The following is a 24,779-nucleotide window of genomic DNA, read 5'->3' as shown; positions in this document are numbered from 1 at the left end:
TAAAAAAGAAAGAGAGCCACAGGGAAGCATCCTGAGTCCTTATGTAACGTATGACATATCACATTTAGATATGAAGGAAGGTGAAAAATAATGAGAGAACTGTGGTGAAATGCCTCAGAATAACTGTACCGTATCTGTGTAGGGCAACGGCAGGCAGTCTGAGGCATGAAAAAATCACAGCGCTGTCCTGTTAAAGTCATAAATCTCTGATTAGTCACAAGGCCTGACCAAACGATCACTCAGCGAGCGATCAAAATTTAATTCCCTGTCCATCACAACACAAGGCCAAAGAGTGTGTCCACCCCTCCTCTTCCTTATTCTCTTTATCTCTCGCTATCGTTTAGCAGGCCCAGCTTGTTTTCATGTTTATTCATTGATCAATCCTACATTTAAAATTCATCCACTTCCCAGCACCCTCAGTCTTTCTGCTTTGGTGTTATCCTCAGTATAATGTAATCTAGACCTCTTACTCACTGGGGCACTGCATGGTTAACACACAAACACAAAAGCAAAGGACATCATAAAACATTTTTTCCACTTGAGCAAACATGACCTGTAGTTGGTTTCTCAGCTGGTTTGTGAACAAAATTTGTGTTTGGTGGGATCAGAAGAGAAGCACAAATGCATGACAAGCATGCATGAATTCCTAAAATACCCAAGTGCTGTACAAACTGTGGTCTCCTCTGCATCTGCTAATGTATTTTTATGATCCTACCACTCACTAAATGTGCTCTTTGGGGACTTGAATTTCTCTAAAAGCAAGAGTTTTCCTTCTTTTTCTCTCTAAGTTCACACAAGGAGAGCATGACTCCACAAAGAGATACAAGAAATTCTCTGCAATGTCTGCATTTAAAGACATGCATTTAAAGTAAGTATGTTTGTATGCAGTCTGCAGTTTTGTTTTCCTGTTTGATGCTGCTTCCAGGAGAGAAAATGACACAAGAAGAGCCTTGCACAAATATGGACCTCTCTTATCTTTTCACCCACTCCCTTACCTCCTTCATTTCAGCTTTTTTCTTCTATTGTAGTCTTTTGTTATATTTTAGGAGCTTCTCTCAGTTCCTCTCCCATACCTGTTTCTCTCTTTAATGCATTAAAAGCACTTGTCAGTTACGTGTCCCTCCATCTGTGTGCCTATTACAGAAGCTTCTCTCTTCTCCTGCTAAATGTCATCTCCAGTATTAAAATGCTTTTCTCTCCCAGCTGGCAGAAAAATGGAATTACATGGACCATACATTCTTGGCATTTGAATAACAGACACAATTGAAAACCCAGTGGGGATAAGTGGGTGTAAAACGTGTTTAAATTGGTACTTACATACAACAGACACACTAAAAGTACAGTATTAGGCTTGTTTATCCAAGGAGGGGGAGTTTTAGAGGTGGCCTGGGTTGGCAAAGGACCCCCTCTGAAATCTTACAGCTTCTTTAGGTGCCACCTCAGTCAGGAGTTGTGTTTAAACAAACTTTGCTGTTAAAGATTTCTAAGCCTTTTTAACACACCCCGAATGCCACCGTTTTGACTGATGATTTAATATTTTTGTTCACATTTGTTGTGTATTGTATGAGTTTAAGTGCATGTGTTGTTGAAACTGTGTGTTGCTGCCATTCTCAGGTCTCCCTTGAAAAAGAGATCTTTCATCTCAATTGGACTAACCTGGTTAAATTAATAAAAAAAGAACAGTGTGGTTTATCTTGTTTTATTAAAACTTTTTTATGGGGACACACTAACCCTTTATAGGGAAATTCAAAATTTAAGCCCTAGAATATGGTTCAGGGACAATCCCAAAGACTTTGTTACTGTTCATTCAGGAGCTCTCTCATCATACATTTAACCATTTTATTGCAAAATGGATATACAGTTTTACCTGACAGAGAAGGCTCTGCCCAAAAGATGCTCCCTGGGTTAGTCAAGCAGCATGCTTTGACTTTCCAGGGAATGCATAGAAACCCCCATATCAATAGATACCTTTATGACAAAGGGTACTGAATACAATGAAATTCATTCAAGAGTAATGAATCTGTAGTAGTATGAATCTGAATATGAGGGAGTTAACAGCTTTATGCTGATGGAGGAGGAGGCTGGGGTGGAGGAGGTTCAACTTTGCCAGCAGCATGGTGCATCAGCATTAATGCAACACGTAATTAGTGAGGAAGGCATCAATCTCCTGCTGCCTTGTTACAGTCAAAAGTAGCGCTTGTGAATTTTTTCTCAGGAAAACTTCAACAGTTTCTGTCAGGCACCTTTTCCCACAACAGATGTAGAACGAGTTAAATGCTGTGTACAAATAAGCAGTGTTGGCACTGATAATTTGAATCATTTTGTAGCTCATTTAGATGCATAAGCAGGATTTTTAGTCTGGATTTTAACCTGCAAAAACCTCATAGGAGCTTTAAAAATGAAGCATGGAAGGTTTATGCAGCAACTGCGTTGCCTTTTTTTCATCAGATTAAAACCTCATGATAACATATCATCATCTTTGTGATAACCCATGAGGCATTTCCAACAGTGGTCTAGTTTGGTTCAGTACAGGTTGATATGACAAACGCTGTCTATCTTTCCAGCTTCTGTCTTTGCGGTCCAATAGGTACTCTTGATACAACAGTAGAAAGGTGCCGAAACACTAGGACAGCACAGATCAGTTATTTGAGCAACTTTTCCAAAGTTTCAGAGCAAAAATGCAAATAATTGCTTACCAAACTGACTTGAACTGAACCGGGCTGTGGAAATGCAACTTTACCTGACATGTTCTGAATATCAAATATCAAAAGCCAAATACAACCTATGTAAAAATATCATAGAGCAATGACTTATGTTTTCATAGTAAGTATGTTCATCATTTGGCCAACTGTTACTTTGTCTTAGTCCTTTTAGACCACCCCCTCCCCTCCTTTTGATCACAGATATTCACTCAGTGTGAGATGCATATGCAAACAACCAACTTGGAAACTTTTAGTCTAGGAATATGATTCTCACTTTGGGTTTGGGAAGTCTTGGGTTCAAATCTCAGGTGAGCCCCCATTTTGGCTCAAAAGACATGACAAAAAAAGGAGAGGCATCTGGCTGCAGCCCTCGAGCAAACCTCTACTCTGGGGCGTTCAGCTGGAGACCTGCACGCTGGGGCGGACCTCTGCGCTGGGGCGTGACGTACATTGCCCGAGCCCGTGGACCTCTACGCTGGGGCAATGACGTATATTACCCACGACAAATTTTCAGCTCTATCTGGTCCCCCACTGGCTTACCCTAAATCTAACCACTCAGGTTTTAATGCCTAAACCTAAGCACTCGGGTTTTAGGGGTTTTAGGGGTCTGCTGCTGCACGCCCCAGCGTGTGGGGCTATGCTAAGGTCCTGAAAGCACAGCGGTGTAGTTATGCTAACAACAGCTAACATGCTGCATGCCCCAGCGTAGAGGTCTGCCCCGGCGTAGAGGTTTTGTCAAGGTCTGCAGCCAGACCCTCTTGAAAAAAAGGGAAACTTAGGACCTAACTAAAAAGTGAAGAGATTTTATCACAAAATATGAATGAAATAATTAACAACTGAATGAAACGGGAACTAAACTTGGAATTCTCATGATACTATTGACTTTAAAGGGTTAACACAGATTTTCTTTAAACTTTTACTTTTTGTGAATGTTGTATTTCCACACTGGTGCAATGTGCCTCAGAAAAGATAGACACAGTATAAGTTACTGCTTTTCAAAGCAAAAGCCGCAGTACAGAACGCTTTTATTTTGAAAGGTTCACTGTTCCACAAAGTCACATATAGGGAGGTTTATTGAGGAAAAACTTGAATGACAGGGCTTTGACAGCAGGGAGACGTGGCCAGAGAACCACTCATAAGCTTTGAGATTCATCACAACTTTAGAGATTGATCGTGAATGTGGCTGGTAAAACAGGAGGGGAGAAAAAGGAGCTGAGGGATAGAAGAGGCGTGTCCAAACAGAGTCTTAAAATCTGCTCTTGATGTCACAAAGTAATCCTTTAATGTCAAGAGTAAAAGTTGCTATAATTAGCTGAGGCAGAAGTGGTAAATGAATATTTGTCTATTGTGTGGCCACGCATACTCCATGCCACCCCAACCAAGAAAGTCTACACCCCCTTACAGTCGAGGCGAATGATTGACTGCCTTAAAGAGGATTGTGTCTCTATCTGTTAAAGTGATCAAACTGGGACTGTAATCTGTCAGAGTGATGATGCAGATTAGTGAAAAACAAGTTAAGAAGATGAAGGTAATCAGTTTGGGAAGTGATGGATTTAAGGAACAGGATTAATACAATCGCAGATTACACGCTATTTTCTAAACGCCCGTCTAAGTCTTGACAACTCAGGGAAAAAGAGGGGAGAGGGGTGGGTGAGTATGGGTGAGAGAGTGATGGGGTGCAGTTGTTGGTGAATCGAGGAATGATTGCCCTCTTTCAGGCATTCATGATTGCAGCCTCTGTTGATGCTTTGAAGTGCAGTTGAGGGTTTTTTGTGCATGTGCATGTTCCGCTCTGTGTGGTTCGTTGGGGCTATCAGGGAGGATATCACGAGTGTCCAATAAGAGACGGGGATCTTTTCTGTGTCACATTAGAGAGCGAGTGTATGGACAGCTAATGATACTCCATGCGAGGATGCTGGAATGAATCCTTTCCTCTCGCATAATCACGCTCACACAAGCAGACGAACTCTGTGGTACACATCAGTCCGACTTTGCTAAAGCTGGTTTTGCTGTGCTCAAAGACTGTGTATCAGTTAAGACCCTGTGCTGGCCGTGGGGAGGCTGAAATCCCGCCAGGACTCCCTCTGCTTTTAACATCCTTCCATCTCTTTGCTCTTCTTCTTTCTCCGTGTGTCCTCGCTATCGTTTCCAACTTCTATCCATCCCTGTGTACTGCTGCATTAGTATGTATGGCTGTGTAGCTCGGGGTTTAGAGGTTTATGTCTCCTAATAGACAGAGATTTGTCCTGTCACACCAACACCCACATACAGCTTAAAGAGAGAGAGGGAGGGATGAAACAGCTCGCTCTGCTCTGTGTGAGACAGAACATTTATGTTCCTGTCTTATCTCCTGAGAGAAAGGTTCCATTTCTGTATGGACAAATTATAAAGCATTCATTTGTGGCCTTCTTTCTCTCCTTTTCTCCCACGCCTCTTCTCCTGCTTCCTCTCTCTCCCCTCTTTTTCTCCCTCCATGATTGGATTAAGACCAAAGAAGCAGAGTGAGGAGATGAAGCAGGGATGAGAGCTTATTAAGCATGTGAGAGGTGAGATGACATAAAGCTGTATGGAGCAAGATGAAAAGAGGAAGTCTGTGACCACGTGTGCAAAAGTGAGTGTTTGAGAAGTGTATGTGGCAGAGTCCTGTGTTTATTCCTGCACGAGGTAGGGTGAGAAGAGGGAGGAAGTGAGGCGTTTAGCTGTGGAGCACTTTAATCAAGGGGCAAGCAATCCTGCATGACCCACTCTGTCATCCATTATTGATGCCTGCCTGAGCCAGGCTGATGAATCATTAAGCCACTCATCAGGCCTGGGAATTCTGCCTCCTCCTCGGCCGATGACACTCATTTGCATAAATCACACGCTGCTGTTTTTCACACGCTCGCATGGGAACACAAACACACACATACACTCATCCCTCTAGCCACACGCACAAAGTTTGTGCATTCTGGCTTCATTTGCAACGCGCACGACTCACTCTTTTCCAAAACAAAAATGTTTTTCTCACAAAGACGTCAGCTGCTGCAACACCTGCACACGCAGAGATAGACACAAAATGCACCACATCCTACAGACCTCTCATTAAATCGATTTCCTTTTGCTAGATGACAGACATGTTCTGCATATGTAATCTAAGAAATCACAGCCGCAAAAACACGGACGGCTAACTTTTCATGTGGGGAGAAGAAAGTGAAACAAATGGCAGGAAAAGAAACAAAAAGAGGCAGGGAGAAGCAGATCTTACAGAGTTTCTGTTTACTTCTTGCCTCCGGGCTTTATGGCAGAGAAAAAGTGGCGAATCTTAGGGAAATTGATGAATACCCATGGCAGGCAGGCAGGCAAGGAACACATGCACTCGCACAATCCACCCACAGATTTCTTCTCATCTTTGTGGGGGTTTCCCCTCCTTTCGTCTTCTCTCATCCTCTCTCCTCTCCCTCTATTCTCCTCCCCACCCGCTGCTTCCATGTCTTTCCATTCAGGCTTGTGACTAATCCCGTACCACATTGTAAGAATATACCTCACAGCAAGGGTAAGAAGGACCCATGGCAGACTCGTGCAGAAACCGGCAAAACACGATCATGCCAAACATACAAACACAAACAGACAGAGGAAAACAGGCACACTGCCCATGTAAAAGAGGTAGCCAAGGCCTCGTGGCTGCTAGCTTCAGGGTGCTTGCAGACCACTGAGATCCCGCCATCCTGGCAGAGCACAACCAAGGCATTTCTGCACCACGCTAAGCTGAGCGCTTGGCATCTTCGATATGCTAAACATAGGAATGTGACTGCTTAGGATAATTGTGGTGGCTTGTTCTGCCATATTGCCATCACTGCTGATGTGTGGTCAGAGCAAACGGCATAAATTATTAGTGACTGCATCGTGGCCTGTGCTGCTGGTGGAGGTAAGTCTGATATAATTTGATGCATTGTTACTGATGCATGACCGACCCCGCGCTATCAGAATGTCCTAGCAGGTCCTATCTACTCCCATACATAAACATGAGAGCACAGTAGAGCAAACACATGAGAGCACACTGTGTTATTATAATAAAACATGGATTTTTGACCCATTTGTGCTCTTTCTTCTGCTTCCCTTTCTCTGCACGTGTATAAGCACGCTCCACTGTATGAACTCCCACATACAAGGCATAATAAAAAGGCAAAATAAGGTTAAAGTTCAATAAAACCCTTTTCATTTTCCTGAACCCTTGGCCCTATAAAACTGACCTTTTCTTCTCCTTTCTCTCCTTTAGGGCTATCAGTCAGAGGTCAACAAAGAGAATGTGGCTGAAACTAAAAATCATCTGCAATGAAATTTTATCAGCAACAACTGAATACGCCCAGTGAGCACCAACCAAGATTTCAACATTGATTTTTGGGAGAAAGAAATCAGGTCTGAATGTCCAATAACTCTTTTCACCTACACAGTTATATCTCAAAGTGTCACAAAACGCAATCCAGCCTTATATTTTTGGTAATTTGCTCAATTCAGCATTCAAAAGATGACAGAAATTATGATTGCAGCAGCACTATCTAGAATTTTGCAGCAGCAGGGGAAATCTATGGAGTCCTAGGGGGAAAATGGTTCAGAAGCACATCAGATCATTTCTACAAACTATCCACTTAACATGAGAAAGTTTCCCCTGCTCCAACAGAATATTGTGTGTACATTACCTACACTTACACAGACAAAAGTATTAGGCTACCTGACAATTAACCAACAGGGACTGTAATGGCACTGTATTCAAATATATGTGCATATAGAGTTGACCCCCCTTTTGCAGCTATAACAGCTTTCTTTCTTCTTGGAAAATTTTTCACAAAGAGGGTTTTTGTGGGAATTTGTGTCCATTCATTGTGATGCATGTATGAGGCCAGGCCCTGGTGTCATGTTGGAATAGAAAAGGGCCTTCCCCAAATTGTTGCCATAAAGTCGGAAGCATAGCACTGTCCTTTTATGTCTTAGTATGATGAAGCATTCAGATTGTCCTGCAGAACCAGCATCGACATCAAAGCAGCCATCTGCCATAGCTGTTTTAAGGTTGTAAAGATAGAGGAAAAATGCAGAAAGGGATCCAACAAAGTTACTGAACAAAACAGGAGAGAAATGCAGAAAAAGAGAGGAGGGAGATGCAGAAAGAGTGAAGAAAAGATGCACAAAAAGAAGAGTGGAGTGCATGAGGAAGAGGGGAAGATGCAGATAGAGGGAGGAAGGGGGTGTAGAGAGAGAGAGAGTGGGGAAATGCATGAGGTAGAAGAGGGAGATGCAGAAAGAGTGAAAAGGAAGATGCAGAAAGAGTCAAGAAGGAGATCCATGAAGACTGAGAGGAAGATGTAGAAAAAGTAAATGAGAAGCAGAAAGAAAGAAGAGAGATGCTGAAAAAGAGAGGAGGGAGACACAGAAAATAAGGGGAATGCAGACTGCAGAATGCAGAGGGCGATGCAAAAACATTGAATAGAGAGATACAGAAAGAGAGAAAAGGAAGATGCAGAAAGATTGAACATGAAGTTGCAGAAAGAATGAAGAGGAAAATGCAGAAAGTAGGAAGAGTAAAGAGGAAGATACAGAAAGAGAGAGGAGGGAGATGCAACAAAAGAAAAAAAAGGGGAGATGGGAAGAAAGAGGAGGAAGATGTGGGATGTGTAGAAGGAAGGAAAACAAGCAGGGCAAAAACAGTAAGACAGATTTACCGCTGTCTAAGCCAATCCATTTTAAATGTATTTTTTTAGATATGGTTATAATTTCAGTAATGTGGGTGACAATATGTGAAGAATTAGCAGAGATAGCCATGTTTGATAAGAGACTAAACATTCTAATATTAACATCAATAACAAAGAGATGAATGAGAATGACAGTTGGAGATGATTTTAAAAGGAGAAGGGCCTGATAACTGAAGGCTCTACCTCTTATACTACTTTTAGAGCCTGAGGGTACCATGAGCAGACCTGCTTGTCCCTGGGATTAGACAGCACTCATCTGACATTACTCACATTATACCTCTATAAACAGCTGGAGTGAATGGAGTAGGAAAACAATAACAGCACAGTGGTTCAACTCAAGACATCTGATGAGGCTTGTAGATATGAACAGTACCTCACATTTGTTGCACAAAAGGGAAAAATAGGACACTGCAAACTGTGACCAGGCCGGAAACAACTCTCGACTGCTGTGAACTCGACATCAGATCTTTCTATCACCTGAAAAGCCAGCATGTAACTTGCAGCTCTACTGTAGTCACTAAAAAGTCCAAGACCCTGTGTGATGTTCAAGAAAAGAGCAGGATATTGACACCAACTGAGCAGCTGAAGCCTGATTTTCAACAACAGGCATCAAAAGCAGCAATTTAGACAGGAGCGAGATCTTGTGAATGTCCTTTTTGGAAAAGTGTGTACTTATGCAAGGTTTGTTTTCAAAGTGTATTGAGAAAGTATTCAGACCTTCCCTTGTTTTATTTTATGTTGCAGCCTGATGCTATAGCTGTCTGAATTACTTTTTGTTTCTTATCAATCTACACTCAGTACCCCTTCATGACAAAGTGAAAACAGAATGTTTTGCATATTTATTTAAGAAAAATAAAAATTTGAAATATAACATAGACAAAAGCATTCAGACCTTTTGCAGCCACACTTGAAATTTAGCTCAGGTGCCTCCTGTTCCTCTGGATTATTCTCATGTTCCTATACCTTGATTGGAGTCCACCTGTAGTGCATTAATTTGATTGGACATGATTAAGAAAGGCACACACCTCTCCTTAGAGGGCCTCACAACTGACAATGCATATCAGAGCAAAATCCAAGCCATGAGGTCAAAGGAACTGGCTGCAGAGCTCAGAGACAGGATTTTTGCAAGGCACAGATCTGGGGAAGGCTACAAATGAATTTTTGCTGCACTGAAGGTTCCCAACAGCACAGTGGCCTCCATGATTCAAATGGAAGAAGTTTGGCACAACCAGGACTCTAAGAGCTGACCAACTGAACAGAGCAATCACAAAAGAAGGGCTTTTGTAAGAGAGGCGACCAGGAACCCGATGGTCACTCAGACTGAGCTCCAGAGATTCTGTGTGGAGACTGGACAAAGTTCCAGAAGAGGCTAGACAGAGCCTCTCCTCGGTGCAAAACCCATGAAAGCCTGCTTTGAGTTTACAAAAAACTCCACATTAAGTCCAGTCATTCCAAGACAACCCAGTTGCAGAGCAATTATTCCTGATGACTACGCTCACAGAGACACTGTATATCCCAGAAAGGAAATATGTGCTAAAACTTTCTAAATAAAATCGGATTAAACTTCTTGTTAGGGTGAGGGTAAGGGTTAAGGAAAGGTCTAGGACAGTGGTTGTCACTGTTTTTTCAGTGATGTACCCCCTGTGAAATGTTTTTTCAGCCAAGTACCTCCTAAACACCTTTTTTGGCCCAAAAGAAAGTGCTGTGACAGCCGTCTGATTTATCAAACTTTGTAACTGATAAACACTTTCAAAATTTAAATATTAGATTTTGTTTCCCAAACAATTTAAATGTTAAAAATGCATGACTAAATTCATGGCAAATTTTCTCATCACTTAATGTGGGTATTCAAACTAATGTAGTGAAAACAGTGACTGGACAGGCATAAAACCATTTAAAACCATCAGTGTGCAAAACATTGCTCAGCTGCAGTGCTCTCTCTGGAACTATTTAGAAAAAAAACATAACTACAAAAACTGAAAACCTGTAAAAAAAAATTAACTTAATTATAAAACAGGCAGCTTAGTGCTCCTTTTTAGGATCATAATAAAGTTCTCTTTTCAAACTGAAATCATGAACCTAGTTATAGATAAACATTTCTTCACAAAAAATAAATCATTAACCCATTTATGGATGGACTGATCATTAATACAATGATTGAAAGGGCATGTGCCAGTGTTAGTTTAAACCATCCTGCCATGAGGGAGACTTAGGGGGTTTAAGGGTAATTGAATTTAATAGCCTACTAAATATAAAATCCAGTTTATCAACTCAAGATCCTTGCATGTTTGACGCAATTTTTTCATGCGAATAATTCACACAAAATATTTATTTTTCGAACCAGTTGCAAGTCAATGCAAGCTTTCACACCAGCAACATAATTGACTACACTGACTCATGTAGTAACATTGATTACGTAGCTAGGGGTAGCTATGTTAGCTTTAGCTAAAGCTAACAAAGCTAAAGCAGCCACTGCTCGTGTGACTATTTCTTAAACAGCTCTATACATGTTTCAATCCCAGCTTAGAATGCTGATATTTTCTGTTTTGTTAATAAAATGTTGCTTAGTCTATAATGTCTGTAATGTGGTTATTTCATGAATTTAACTGCCAGACTTTGTTTATGGATAAAGTTGGATTTTTCTAAAAAAAAGTCTAAAACTCCAAGTAAGTTGTACATGCATCTTACGGCACTTCCTTTCTGAGTTATACGGTGTCTCATATGAACGCTCTGTGAGCGTGACCATCAGAAATTTATACGGTCTGCAACCGGACCCATCTCAGTACTTTAGAGGCATTAGTAAGGCTCTGGCGTCCTGCATGTTTTGGTCTGATGTCAGTGATTTCAGGGAAATAAATGCATTAATACTCATTGAATCTCCTCTTTTGATCTATAAATAAAACAATTATGGTTTAAGCCACTAGTTTTATAAATTGGCTTTATGCTCATACAATTGAGAAAAAATATAATCTCAAGATCTAGCTGAGGATGAAGTTCACGTTGCTTTATCTTGATGGAAGCCCTCTTGGTCTCTGCTTGGCTCAGAGAGATTCCCGGGCTTCTGCTGGTTCACAGCCTCACTTTCAGTGAGTCATCTCTGCTCCAGAGGAGAGATAATTAATTTGTCTGAGCTGCTCTTAACCCGGCCCTGAGTGTCAGAGCTGGAGACACACACACAGACATGCATACATGCAAGCATTCAAGCACAGAAGTGCAAACATATGAAAGGTGCACGCCCACATGTGCATGCAGAGGCATACTGTGTGCATGCTAAGCTAATGGGGCAATAACTGAGCCCCACATCTACCCCTGTAGGATCCAGAGAAGAAGAAAAATGGAAGATATTGAAGAACAAATTCACCAGCCAACAAATAAAACACCATCGCTTTTCTTTCATTCCTTCAAGGATTTTTCAGCATTATTGCAACTGCAATATTACCTCCATTGCCTACACCCACAAACTCCCTTATAGGCACACTGTGCACACATATTTCATCTACACAAATCCTCTCCAAGCACACACAAAGACTCAAAGGCCTTGAACAGTTGAACCCCTGACCTGCTTAAAAATGAATGGGCTGCAAAGATGAGATGAAAAGCAATAGGAGAGGCAGATAAGAGAAGTGTCAGGGAGAGAGTGGGGGATGAGAGCAAAGGTAACGGTAAAAGGTAGAGGAGTGAACGGAGTAAAAGACAGACAGCAGCTGTAAATGGTTTTTTTAGAGAAAACTGGAGTCCAGGAGAACAAAAGCGGATGAGATCAAACTTTGAAGAAGACATGACATCCTAATGATCGCAAAACAAAAAGCTTTCATCTCTTTGTCTCTCACCTGTCGGCTTTTCATCCACTGTACAGTTTTCCTCCCTCGCCGACTTTGATAGCCATGATTTCAGGTTTTCCACGTGCATGATTTTGTTTGTCAGTCAGATTCTACCTGAGCTGCTGTTCCAGATGGTTCATCAAACATCCTCTAATTATCAAACACTTACTAATTGTATGTGAGAGACTGTGTGTTTATGTGCTGCTGTGTCTCCAGGTAATTATCTGATGCTGCGATCACTAATGACCACACAGACAAACATCTGTCCCGAGGTAATAGACAAAATGAGAGGGTGGCCATCTGTTGTGTCTGCTCATGTGTGCTCAGATGCTTCAATGTGTGTCACTCACAACATATAGCTTATACCAGAAAGGACATTTTAATGATGTTGGCACGCCTGATGATAAAAATATTGAACCAACAAATTCATCTCCAGTCATTCTCCTGATAACAGACGATTAGAAAATGCTCAGTTCAGGCTTTACCTTCCAAAAATGCTCACTCACACCCACATGCAGCTCACGCAGGTCAGGTCAGAAGCAGATTCTACCTCGCAGGCATCAGAAATAAACACTTCCAATTCATAAAGCAACATCTTAAGTCTGAACTCTGAGTCCAAGAGGAGGATTGTGAATGTGTGCAAATACAAGTCCTCACATACTCCGTTGTGTGACTGCAAAAGTTATGCTTCAGTGCAAGTCAGGTTGTATGTGTGCCGGTCAAAGAGGCACAAATAACCAGTGAGTCAGTGTTGTGTAAATTGAATAAAGATCATCTCCATCTCAGGAGGTGAATAAGCATCACAGATCCAGTGAATGCACTCCAACAGAAGCACAAAGATAACCTAAACATAGGCAGGGATGAATGCGCCTGTACATCTTTGCACCTTCCTCCTATTCTTTCTTTCCTCCATCATTGCTGAGGGCTTGCTGCGTCGAGTGGCAGGTAATGTCACCTCAAACAACGGGTTCATTTACAAGTTACACAATGCAGCTCAAACAAACGGGTAAGAAACTTGCCGAGTGCAGGAAAAAAAAAGATGGAGAAAAAAAATCAGAAAAAGCTAAGACTGAGTTTGGAGGAGTTAGAAAATAAGGCATTGGAGTAAAGACGTAGCATTTTCCTCAAGGGAGTCATCCTGGTTATCAAGTAGAGGTTATTATGCTATGAAGCTCTAATGAATTCATTAGCTAAATGAAATGTCAATAAAGGCTTGAGAGAGTGTTAAAATCGATGCCAACCGTCTCTCGCTCTTGCCCCGTCTCCCTCCTCTTTCTCTTCATCCTATCTCACCCATCTGTCCCAATTATCCACCTTTCTCCCCAATACACACACACACGACCGCACGCACGCTCTCTGGAGTGTTGAGTGTAAACTGTGATGGAGGACATTAGCGGTGATCAGTGGGAGCACTTTGCAGCGGTCAGCAGGAATGGTCGAGTCATACAGGACTTTAGTATTCAGCAGCACTCACCTGCTCACTCTCAAACTGCTCCACCAGGGCCTGATGGCTGAGCTAGTGTGAGTGTACGTGCATTAAGATTACACTTTATGAATGTGAGTGACTGCAGCATTAAGGGCTCTGACTTTTAAATAGCTTTTCCAAGCAACACAAGACTGAACAGCCCTACAGCTGCTGTTAAAACATTTTTTTTAAATCTCAAATCCTGATCCAGCTAATCTCGCTCTTTCTGACATTTGTCGAACTTGGTAAATGTCAAGACGCTATAACCAGCTTGATCGTCCCCAGGGAGTTCTTTTGATATCGAGCTTGTATCATTAATCATTATGATCATCATTAAAAAGTGCTCAAAGATTCTTGAGCTACGTGTTTACAGCCATGAGCAAACTGGCGTGCCAAATGGTGAACCAGTTGGCTCGTCTCACCTCTGTCCCCCTCATGATGGTGTAAAATTTGTAGCTGAGTACTTCACTCACTGGAAAACACGAGGCCGTGCTTTTGTGCAGCTAAATACTTGTTTCAAGATAATTGTTCAGGGGCATATGTTTAAATGCCAACTCATTTCCATAAACACTGTTCAGCTCCCCGAGGAATCAATGAAAACACGGAGGTTGCAAATGCAGAGTCACACACACAGGCTGGGAAATATGCACTCGATTTGACACTGTGCTGTATAGCCGACGATTCATCTGTTTTCTGCAACAGCGGTGAAATATACATCAAAGTAGTCTTCAGTTAAATATGCACACATACAATGTTATACTTCTCCACAGAGGGATGGGCTATAAAGGGAAATCAGGAGACAGATGGAACAGGGAAGGAGGATTTTTCATACAAAATAAAAAGGAAGGACTTTTACGCTTTTTCTAAACTGATGGATGAATAAGTGCTGTATCTCTCCTATTTGCACACGCCTTTCTGCCACCACCTGTCCTCCCTCTTTCTCTGACACCAAGAAACACCTTTGAAGTGTTAATAAGAGTTTAAAGAATGACTCACCAATGGTGATTAAGCCCTAATATACATACAGGAATCAGAATTTAGACACGTCCGAGAGACCTATCACAATGACTAATTAGTGGAGATAAAGTAGTAATGAGCAAAATCCTCATCTAGACATACTCAAGCACTCCACAGGGAAGCTAACTAAACAAGATCTTTCAGCAAAAACCAGAGCATGTGTTGTAAAAGGAAGAGGAGTGTATGCGTGTTTGTGTGTGTTGAGATGTGTTTTCTCAACGCTGCAACGTCTTATCAAAGCGAAGACGCGAGAAGTTACCCCTGACAAATCCCGGTTGTAATATCCTTTGTACTGCACTGATCTAAGCTGAATCAAAGAGCGGCTAGCTGTTGTGCCGGCTGTCACAGTATCCTCTACAACAGAATGAATGGGTGGGGGGGTAAAAGATGCTGCTCAGCATGACTAACACTCTTTAAGGGCTTTGTGTTCAACTCTCAGCAGCACGACTTTGTTTCACCTTAAACAAGAGGTCAATTTAGAACAACTTGACCACAAGCTCTGCCTGTTTGTCATGCTGACAGGCCCATAAATTTGGGCCATGTATAAACCGCTATGGATAATTTTGAAAGCACATATTTTATTTGTGTGACCTTCTCTTCCTTCTTAGACAGCATTTTCCAACACTGAAAACCTTTCTACAGGTAGATATGTCTACATTAGTGAGGGCATGGCAGCGGAAGGGGAACAGGTCCTTCCAACCATGAATGACAACCAGAACCGTAGGCATCCAGTGTCTAGAGAATAACATGCACTCAGCACAATATACATTTATCCACAGGGGCATAGCAAGGATTCCTGGGCCTGAAGAGATCTCATCAGGCTCAACCAGCCCCATCATATTTCAAAATTATTGATACCACATGTTTAACAAGGATACAGTCTCATTAAAGGGCACATTCAAGATAGTATTTAGTAGATGCACCTTTGGCTGCAATCACAGCACTGAGTCTGTGTGGATAGGTCTCAATCAGGCTTGCACATCTGGACACTGAAATTTTACTCTATTCTTCTTTGCAAAACTGCTCAAGCTCTGTCAGGTAGTCAAGTTTTAATTTAGGTTTTTCTTCAACAATGGCCTTCTCTTTGCCGCTCTCCCATAAAGCTTTGATGCGTGAAGAACTCAGCCAACAGTTGTTGTATGCAGAGTCTCTCCCCTGACATATACTTTTCCTTCATTTTTTCTCTGAGTTGCTTCAAGTGTTCTTTTGTTTTCATGGTGTAATGGTAGCCATGAATACTGATTAACCAGTGACTGGACCTTCCAGACACAGGTGTCTTTATACTACAGTCATCTGAAATACATTCACTGCACACAGCTAATTGTGAGACTACTAGCACCAACTAGCTTGACGGGCTGAATCGGACAGCCTGTTCAGAATCCATTCACACTGTGATGTCATAATGAGTCATTATGACAATACCTACTCCTCACCTGGTGTCTCCATCCGAAGATATCCTCCCACAGCCATAGAAGCACACAGCTGTACTTATTTTAGCACATCCCGTGAAAGAGCAAGGCTTGGTTCGGAAGGACCTTATTTGCCTTTAAAGAGACACACCAAAACCAAGTGTTCTGAGAACGGTTCTTAAGAATTGGTATATACAAGGTCAAAAAACCTCTGCTTTACACAGATGTTTTATTTAGACCACAGGGGATAGTGTTAAAAAATAGAACATCAATATGATATATCACCTTTGATAATCAACAGTATCGCAAAGTACCAACACAAAAAATGAGCTCTATTTTTGTAAGACAGATGTATAGGAATGAATCCATCCAAAATTTTAAGCAAACTCCAACACATGTCTGAGCTGATGTTTCACACTAATGTAATGAAAGGAAAGTTACCCAATATGGGGTATCCTGAACTTTGGTTTTGTTGCCAACTAGTACCAGATTGAAGTTTAAAATTCTGCTATCATGACTGCTTTAGAAAACTATAACTATGTGCTACACAGGACTCATCCCAGAAACACTGTAATATGCATGGCTTTGTAAATAATCTGCTGGAATAGTAACCTGGCATGCCAGACTGGCTGCTTCACATATCTATTGGACTGACACTCTACTCTATAGGCCAGTACCAAAAAATTGGAAAGTAGTGAGCATATGCAACCCCAGCGAGTAAACTACATAACATGAGCTCAAGAGACAGACTATCATTGTTTACTATTGGTGCAGTCAGTAAGTGAATTACACTGATGCTGAAGCCAGTCAGGGGAAGAGCAAACACATCTTCTCCACCAAGAAAAGCTTTCCATTCTTTGGTTTGCCGCTGTAGCTACAGCCTAGCTAATCTCTTCACTGGTCACCTCTGTTTACCATCTTGCAGTACAACTAAGCCCGGCCTGTAGCTACTGCCTTGTTCTGCAGCACAGTTTGGCTAATCCATCAGGTTAGAAAGTTTATCTGAATAGTTTTAAATAATTTAAAATGTTTTAATGACCCTTTAAGAAAATTAAGCATCGATAAAAAGTTAATAATGTTTATTTATCCAAACACTTTTAACTTTACCATGAAAGTTTTGGCTCAGAGAAACTATTCCCAAATCATCATTTCAGGGCCAAGCAGGGTTTGTCCCTTCACTGGACGTATTCAGCTCCACTTTCCTCATACTACAATGTCTATCAGCTAGAACATAAAGCTCAAAACACCCTGTTGTCATCCAATATGCATCTGAACAGTTGCCCAAAATTATTTTCCATAAACAAACCCACACCAGTGGTGGCCAGATGTGCTGCGGCACTACTGCTCTATAAGGTCTGCCCCCAGCTGGTGGGGTGTTTTCTTGGGACGACAGCTGTTTTGTCCTTCTCGGCTGCTGTAGTGGCAGCCCTGTTTGAGAACACAGAAAAAAAATTTAGCTTCATCTTTTGTTCGAGGTGTAGAATAAGTGAGAGGCCTTGGCTGCTGGTGAAAACCACTGCACCTGTTGTTTTTTCATCTGCTGAGGAGGGAAGGAGAGCCCCGACTGGGCTCTCAGCGCTGGTATTGAGCACCTGACCATGCAGTGGCTGCTGTGGAGTTTGACCATTGACAGGCTGCTTTCAGTGTGTGCTAGGAATGGCAATTGAAGTGCATCATATAATGGGACACAACAGTCTGGCACCAGTGTGTTTTGAGCTTAATGACCACCTGTGTAATCTAATGCTATCTGATACAATAGCCAGAGGTCCTGTTATGAAGCTTCTACATTTATATTTTTTGTTGACAGGGTCAGATGGGTGATAGTTCTACTCAGGCTAGCTGATAGGTCTGCCTGTAGCTGGGACAAGCTGACTTAAAAGGTCCCTAAAGTCTGGATAACTGACTCAGTCGTCACACCCTGTCAGTGGACTTGGGTCTGCTATGTATTTATTAATGAAGTCATACCGAGTGGTGATGGGGTAATAGGGTAACCCTGCAAAGCTGATGGATACGCCTGTTTCTGTGTGACAGGACCAATCAGCAATGAGGGGCAGTACTTTCGGGCACGGTGGAGTCATGATGCAAGCAAGCAGTGACAAGAGGCCGGTGCAATTATGGTGGAAGACATTTGCGTGGATGCTGCTAAAGCGCCAGTTTTATCAAAACTTGACCACATTTCTTTGTTAAAAGAAGAACAAGGAACAGCAGTAAAGATGTGACGGACAGAACTTTCATCCAATCACCCTCTGAGTTTTTTTTTCAAAGGCTCTGCCCTTTCCCAAATGCTGTATATCAGAGGTTTTCCACATGGATGTATGAAACAAATCCATCTGGTGTGTCAGGCTAGAAATGGGGCACACTAAACTGAAAGGTGCCTTTAAATGGAGTGGGAAAGTTATAAGGAACACTTTTCAATAAAGCAGTAATGCTGCCAAGATACTGGGATAAAAAAAAATCAAATGATACTTGTACCTGTTTTGATACCATGGCAATAAAAAAAGAAAGTGCTTAGCAGAGAATATTGGGCAATTTCTTTCTTTCTCTCTCTTTTTTTTTTTTTTTACTGAGTAGAACATCGCCACATTTTGTGCTATTTAGATAGTATACAAGGTGTTGCCTGTGCTTGTCTTTTGAAACAGATCTCGTATCTTAAGTGTCAGTGCTTTTTGTTACTAACAATAACTAAAATATAGAGATTGCATCATTTTTAAACATCTTATTAAAAAAAGTATCAAACTTTAGATCGCATATAAGTGGTCTTTAAATTGTTGCTGATCCCATTATGCTATTTTAAATCAGCTCTATAAACCCCTAAGACTCTACAGCATGTCTGGACTTTGTTTTTCAGTCAGTAACATTTCATCAGGGGTGAAGACTCGACTCCAGATATTCATGTTGAAAGGGAATCTCCTGAGTCGCTGCTGCTCATGTTGTTTGCTAGCATGCCTTCCCTTTGATGGCATTTCTACGTTTGATGATATTTAAAGGGTTATAGATTTGCATCTCAGCTCCACAGACTCATAATTTTTTCGACGTCAGTTTTAATTTGGCGATTCATCACAAGCCTTTTACACAGAGGGGCTTTTGACAAGTAGCTTCTGTGCTTTCTCTATGTTTATATTTCTGCTGTGGAAAATAGGCCTGTTTGGATGGCAGAGCGCTAAACAAGAGCTGAGATAACATGGACTTATATTAGCAAATTCAACCATATAGTCTTCCAGATAGGGCTTTAATGTAAAACATTTTCAAACTGAGTTGTATTACTTCCTGAGTAAGCCAACATCCAAACAAACAGCCTTTTTAAGCTATTTTAAATTTTCAGGTAATTTAGAGAATATAAAGATGGAACAAAATAGACTAAACTAATAACTTGTTATGATTTAAAGAACATAAATTTAAAATAAAAAGAGAGGTTAGAAGTTTCCAGATTTAAAGCCTTAAATATTTTATTACAGAAAAAAACAAACAGGCTGAGAACCACCCAGCATTTTGTTAGAGGTGCAAGCAAAGGCCATGAGCCTGCATATTATTTTGTATGTTAAATTAGTTTTCTGACTTAAAATGCAGGTTAATTCAGAAGAGTGGTCATCAAATTCCTTATTTTGTTTAGAACGTCAAAGATGTATTGAATATGTAAATAACCTCTGTCACAGGGCACTCAATTTCTGAATAAATGATAACTTCTGATTGATTTTCTGTCAGTCAGAAAACTGATTACGTGACCACTTATATCTCTTCAACAGATAGCAGCTTAAAACACCATTCAGTTCTTGATCATATCCGTCCATTTTCCCATGATGTTTACCACCTATGAAAATATTTCCTCTTTTATTGAGTCCATTTGAAGATATGATATGTTGGTTTGGAAACCTCAGCATTGTTTAACAAAAAACAGGCTGGGTACTATTGTGAAACTTGGTCAAAAGATTTTTGTTATTAACTTGAATGTTCTCAGTTTTGTTTTTCAACTGAGAGTCACTCAGAGGGCAAACGCAATCCTGAGAGATCTGAGCTTTTTCTGAAGTTCAGACTTCTGCCTTCGGGGAGAAGTTTTTCTTGACCAAGGAGGGGGCCAAATCTAACAGGTATCTTAGCTCATGTCTTCCATCAGCCTCAGACATTGTTTCTATTACACATACTGTATATTATGGACTGTTAGGTTTTTCTCACTGACTATTTATCATGATGAAATCATGGGAGCTAAGTATTACATGTATGTGTTTGTGTATGCTTATGTTTAAGTGTAAAGCATTTCTGTACTTGTGTTGCTAATTGCCCATCAGAGACAATTAAGATTTTCTGATCCAGTCTAATACAATGAACAATTCTGTGTTACTCATTTGATCAGACTTTTAGGTGGTTAAATTAAACATTTTGTTTTTAGGTTTTGCAAGTCAGGTTTTAACTTTTGGTGTCCTAGCCCTTACCCTAACCTGAACCAGAAGATTAATTCTATTTTATTTTGAAAGTTTTTGTGTGCTTTTTTGTTCTGACAGTGGTGCTGTGTGACACCAGTGGGCTGAAGAGCAGGTGTCTGAGAGATGGGACCAGACTGTATTTGGGCCTTTGCTGACTGAGGTCAGAAGGGGGGAATCAGGGCTAGTTTGTTTCAGCTTTAGACGAAAACTAATAAATAAATAACACTCTTTAGTAACACATGATTACAAGAAGACTCTAAGGCAATAGAGGCAATGCTAAAAGAGGCCTGTGCAGAAAAGTGAAATCAGAATTAAAACGAGGCATGAAAACATAAAAAATCAAATTGTTACCAAAGGGAAGTCAGCATTGATATCCTGAGATAATAAGATAAATAGCCAGAAGACTTGAAAAACAATCATACTTTCCTCCTTATCATAGGAAAACAAAGGCAAAAAAGTATGCTCTGTAAAATATTTTAACATATATTCTAAGTTGACAAAAAAAGAAAGATGATTTGCCCACTTAGGGCTTCTGTATATCCATAACTATAACTCTAACAAGTTTGATCCTGGTATCTTCACACCTATTTTGCTAACATGCACAAACCTGAACAAAAACATGCCTCCCTTAAAAACACCCTGATGCATTAATCAGTGTAAAAATATGGAGATGCCTGATGTATCCATTGAAAATAGACTATTTCTGAGAAATCAGGCTTGTTTCTGGGACAAGACTGAACTTCTTGCAGAGGTGATAAAAAACAAGCATTTGATGATTCTACAAGGAGATGGATGATTGATGTTTGGAATAATCAAATTTTTAAGTGGAGGCCTCATTAGTAGAAACTGAGATATACAGTATGTCAACATATCCTTTTAATGTAAATATAGAGATACATAAGGAGTATGTGACATAATATCTCATTAATGCTACTTATTTAGCCCATCTGGGAATAATGTGTGACTGTATGTGAGCGTGTGCAGAAGTTCTATTTGTTAATATGACTCTTTGCAGCATCCCTGCTTGTGTGCTCAACACTGCTCGCTCATTCCCATCACATAGTGAGCGCGGGCTGAACATGACAGACTGGTAATGACTTGCGTACGAGCAAACACACACACACTCCCACACATAGCCACACTCATACACACATACCAGCTGCTCCTTTCCTCCTTTCTCATCAAACTTGTCATCAGCTCCGCCAGTTTGTCTCGTCTCACATTAAGAGCTCATGAATAATGTGTGATTACCAGAGACCCTCAGAGCAGATACAACACACACATAGACGCACAACTCATGTATATATTTAGGCTGCTGTGTACATGGAGTGTTGTTTTGTTGCACATATGTATCTCTCTCTCTTTCTGTCCCACACTGAGAGCCAGTTTACGACGCCAGTTTGGTGGCTCAAAGGAACCACAGGCACAAAGGAAAGGTCACCGACAACACCGGGGAGGTCAAACATAAATATAACTACACAAACAAACACTCCCCAGGTAATTATAGCTATTTTCGGCTCTCCCACTGGAAGTAATCTGACTTCTTTAATTCCCACAACCAAAAGAGGGAGGCGTGGAGGGACATTGGCTTCATGGTTGGATTCCCAATTTCCTGCAGTTTGAAATATTCTCATCTACCTTCCTTTACAAGAAGAAAGAATTTGGAAAATGTTGTCTAAGACTCATAAAAGTAAAAGATTTTGCCTTCCACTTCCTTATTTACAGCTGTTTTTTATTATCTGATGAGCATCCTCATGATGAGCAAAGAAACATATTTAGAGGCGTATCAATTTAAAAAATATTTTAAATCAGTCAAGACAATTTTTTTTAAATATCCAGTAAACTTCTCAGTTATTTCTGTCAAACTAAATAATGTCATCCGCAGTACATACTTAAAGGGATATTTTGGTATTTTTTAAATTGGGCTGTATAAGAGCAGTAGTAGTAGTGATAGGAATTTCAGCTCTTTTTAGTGATCTGGATCATTTGGCTCGGCTCAGAAAAAAGAGCCAGCTCTTTCGGCCTCCAGACGGCTCTTCATTCAGGTACCAGTTTGCCTTCATTTGACCTGCCAATTTTAGCAATGTCATAACATATGACTGGTATTTGGGCATGTATTCTACTCCAACTATACTCAGTTTTTAAAATTTATGAAATTAATTATTTTTTTAAATGTACTGTCTCCCGAAAAAACACCTCATGGGTCAGATGAAATCTGCATTGTCTGGGCTGTATGACACACCTGAAACATGATGTAACATTAATGTTACACCATCAGACATGAGTAAAGGTAAAGGATAAAAGATCATCTCAACTAATCAATCAAATAGGACACAGACACACACAATCTATCTAAAAATAAAATTGGTAATATCAATAATAGTGTAATGAAACAGCTCTCAAACTCATATCATTCATGTAAAAGAGTCAGCTCTTTGAACCGACTCGTTCACGATTGACCCATCACCAAATAGTAGTGGCATTAGCCTCCAGAGATTTCAGCGTGCGTTGCCCCTTTAAGGACAGAGTGCTGGGGGAGGCTAGGCTCCACAGCACTGCAGATGGGTACAGTTTCTCTGTTTACTTTAGCAGGTTTAAGGTGAAAAATGGGCTAAAAAACAATGTCTGCTCAAATGTATGTCATATGCAAAATATAAAACCCAAACAGCTGATCAGGAGGGCAGTGGCTGTGGCGGAAGACTACAACTGAACGCTGCAACATGAAATAGTGCCAAACACAGAGGCTTTCTGGGTAAAAAATTAAACACTTCAAAATTTTGGCAGATACTGTATAATTGAGCCAACATATTTTTTGCCCCTTTTTTTGCCTTAAACTCGCCAAATTACGCAGAGAAACTGTACCCATCTGAAACACTGTATAGCCTAGCTTTCCCAAGCTTGCTCTACTTAAAGGAGGAATGATCTTTGGAGGCTAATGCAAGTACCTAACACAACCTAACCTGACTACAAACACACAGGTGCTTTTTAAAATAATTTTTGAAAATAGATTTCTGTGTTAATTGAGTTATTTACAGTGGTAAGGAATGTCTTGTCTTCATTGCTCCATACTCTACTGTACATTTAGGAATCTGATGTTTGCTTAGGGTGGTGAAACAGGGCTGTTGCTGCTTTACAGCCTGCTCAAACTGTTTACACACTTGCAAACCCACTTCCCTCCTCCTAAACTTGTGGGAAACCTCCTGTTACACTACATACTAAATTCCTAATCATTATCATGCCATGACAATTACAAGGAGAGGAAGAAATTGCCTGGAAAAGATTGTTTTCCAACATCTTGGAGAAAAACTTCACAGAGAAAAAGAGCCCAGATATAAACAAACACATGCTGTTTCTGTTTCTGTCTCACACCCACCCACCTTGGGAAATCCATCACTCCCTGTGTGTTCTCTCCCCGGTGAATCGCAGCTCGCCGTGGGGCGCAGCGGTCCTCTGAACACCCCCTTGACGCGCCGAAAGTGTCCATTGCTCAGGTGCGTGGAGCTGATAACCAGGTAGTAACACGCGCTGCACGCCATCCCAGGGGCCTCACGGGGCTGTGGGCCCATATATCGACAGGTTCCTCTGCCCTCCTGTGGGTCCTCGGGTTTCCAAAGTGTGGAGTCCTGCTGCGCGGATGCTGCGCAGGTGAGAGCACAGAGGACGTGTCACTCTTGTTCCCTGTTGGGAAGTCTGTGGGAGGAAACAAAGACAAGTATGGGTGTGAACTTTGCATGTGGAAGGAGTTAAAAGAGACAGAAAGAGAGACACAGGGATGTTCTACTGACCGAACTCCGTCGCTGGAGTCTCCGCTTGGCATGCTCTCGTCGGCCGGGCTTAAATAAATGAATGAGCGCCTGTGGAGTGCCAGAGGAGGGGAGGAATCCATCCACTCTCTGTTTCACACACTCTCTCCTCAGCGTGGCTCACCCCACCTCCCCTCTCTCCTCTTCTTCTTCCTCTTCTGTCTCTTTTTACAGTCCACTGGTCCAGTCTGTAAAGTGCACGCAGCCCCAGTGAAGCAGCAACAGCAGCGGCAGCAGCAGCATCCCAATAGGGGTTCCTCTTAGTCTAGAAAAGGGGAGCAGACACTGGCAGGTGCGCGCCAGCTTCATGCACGTCGAATAAGAGAAAGGGGGGATACATCTGACCCCCTTTTTCTTGCTTTGGGTCTAAGATGAGCAGTTTTGTGAATGAGATTCCGCGGCAGGAGGTGGTGGATGAATC

The 24,779-nt window shown here is 41.3% G+C and overlaps 1 protein-coding gene across 1 annotated transcript in view; it reads right to left on the bottom strand.

The window, feature by feature from the left end:
• LOC121513537 (G patch domain-containing protein 8) overlaps positions 1–24,464 on the bottom strand; it is a 61,209-nt gene extending 36,745 nt beyond the window's left edge. Inside the window, exons 1-2 of the mRNA XM_041793344.1 lie at positions 24,341–24,464; positions 23,933–24,245 (exon numbers count right to left, since the gene is read on the bottom strand). Of these exons, the coding sequence (XP_041649278.1) occupies positions 23,933–24,121 (189 nt within the window). The 5' untranslated portion in view covers positions 24,122–24,245; positions 24,341–24,464. The remainder of the gene's footprint in view (positions 1–23,932; positions 24,246–24,340) is intronic.
• Between the last annotated feature and the right edge of the window lie 315 nt (positions 24,465–24,779).

This window comes from Cheilinus undulatus, linkage group 8 (genome assembly GCF_018320785.1).
Source record: "Cheilinus undulatus linkage group 8, ASM1832078v1, whole genome shotgun sequence".
NCBI lineage: Eukaryota > Metazoa > Chordata > Actinopteri > Labriformes > Labridae > Cheilinus > Cheilinus undulatus.
The sequence above is the reverse complement of the archived record's forward strand: the minus strand, read 5'-3'. Positions and strand labels throughout refer to the sequence as shown.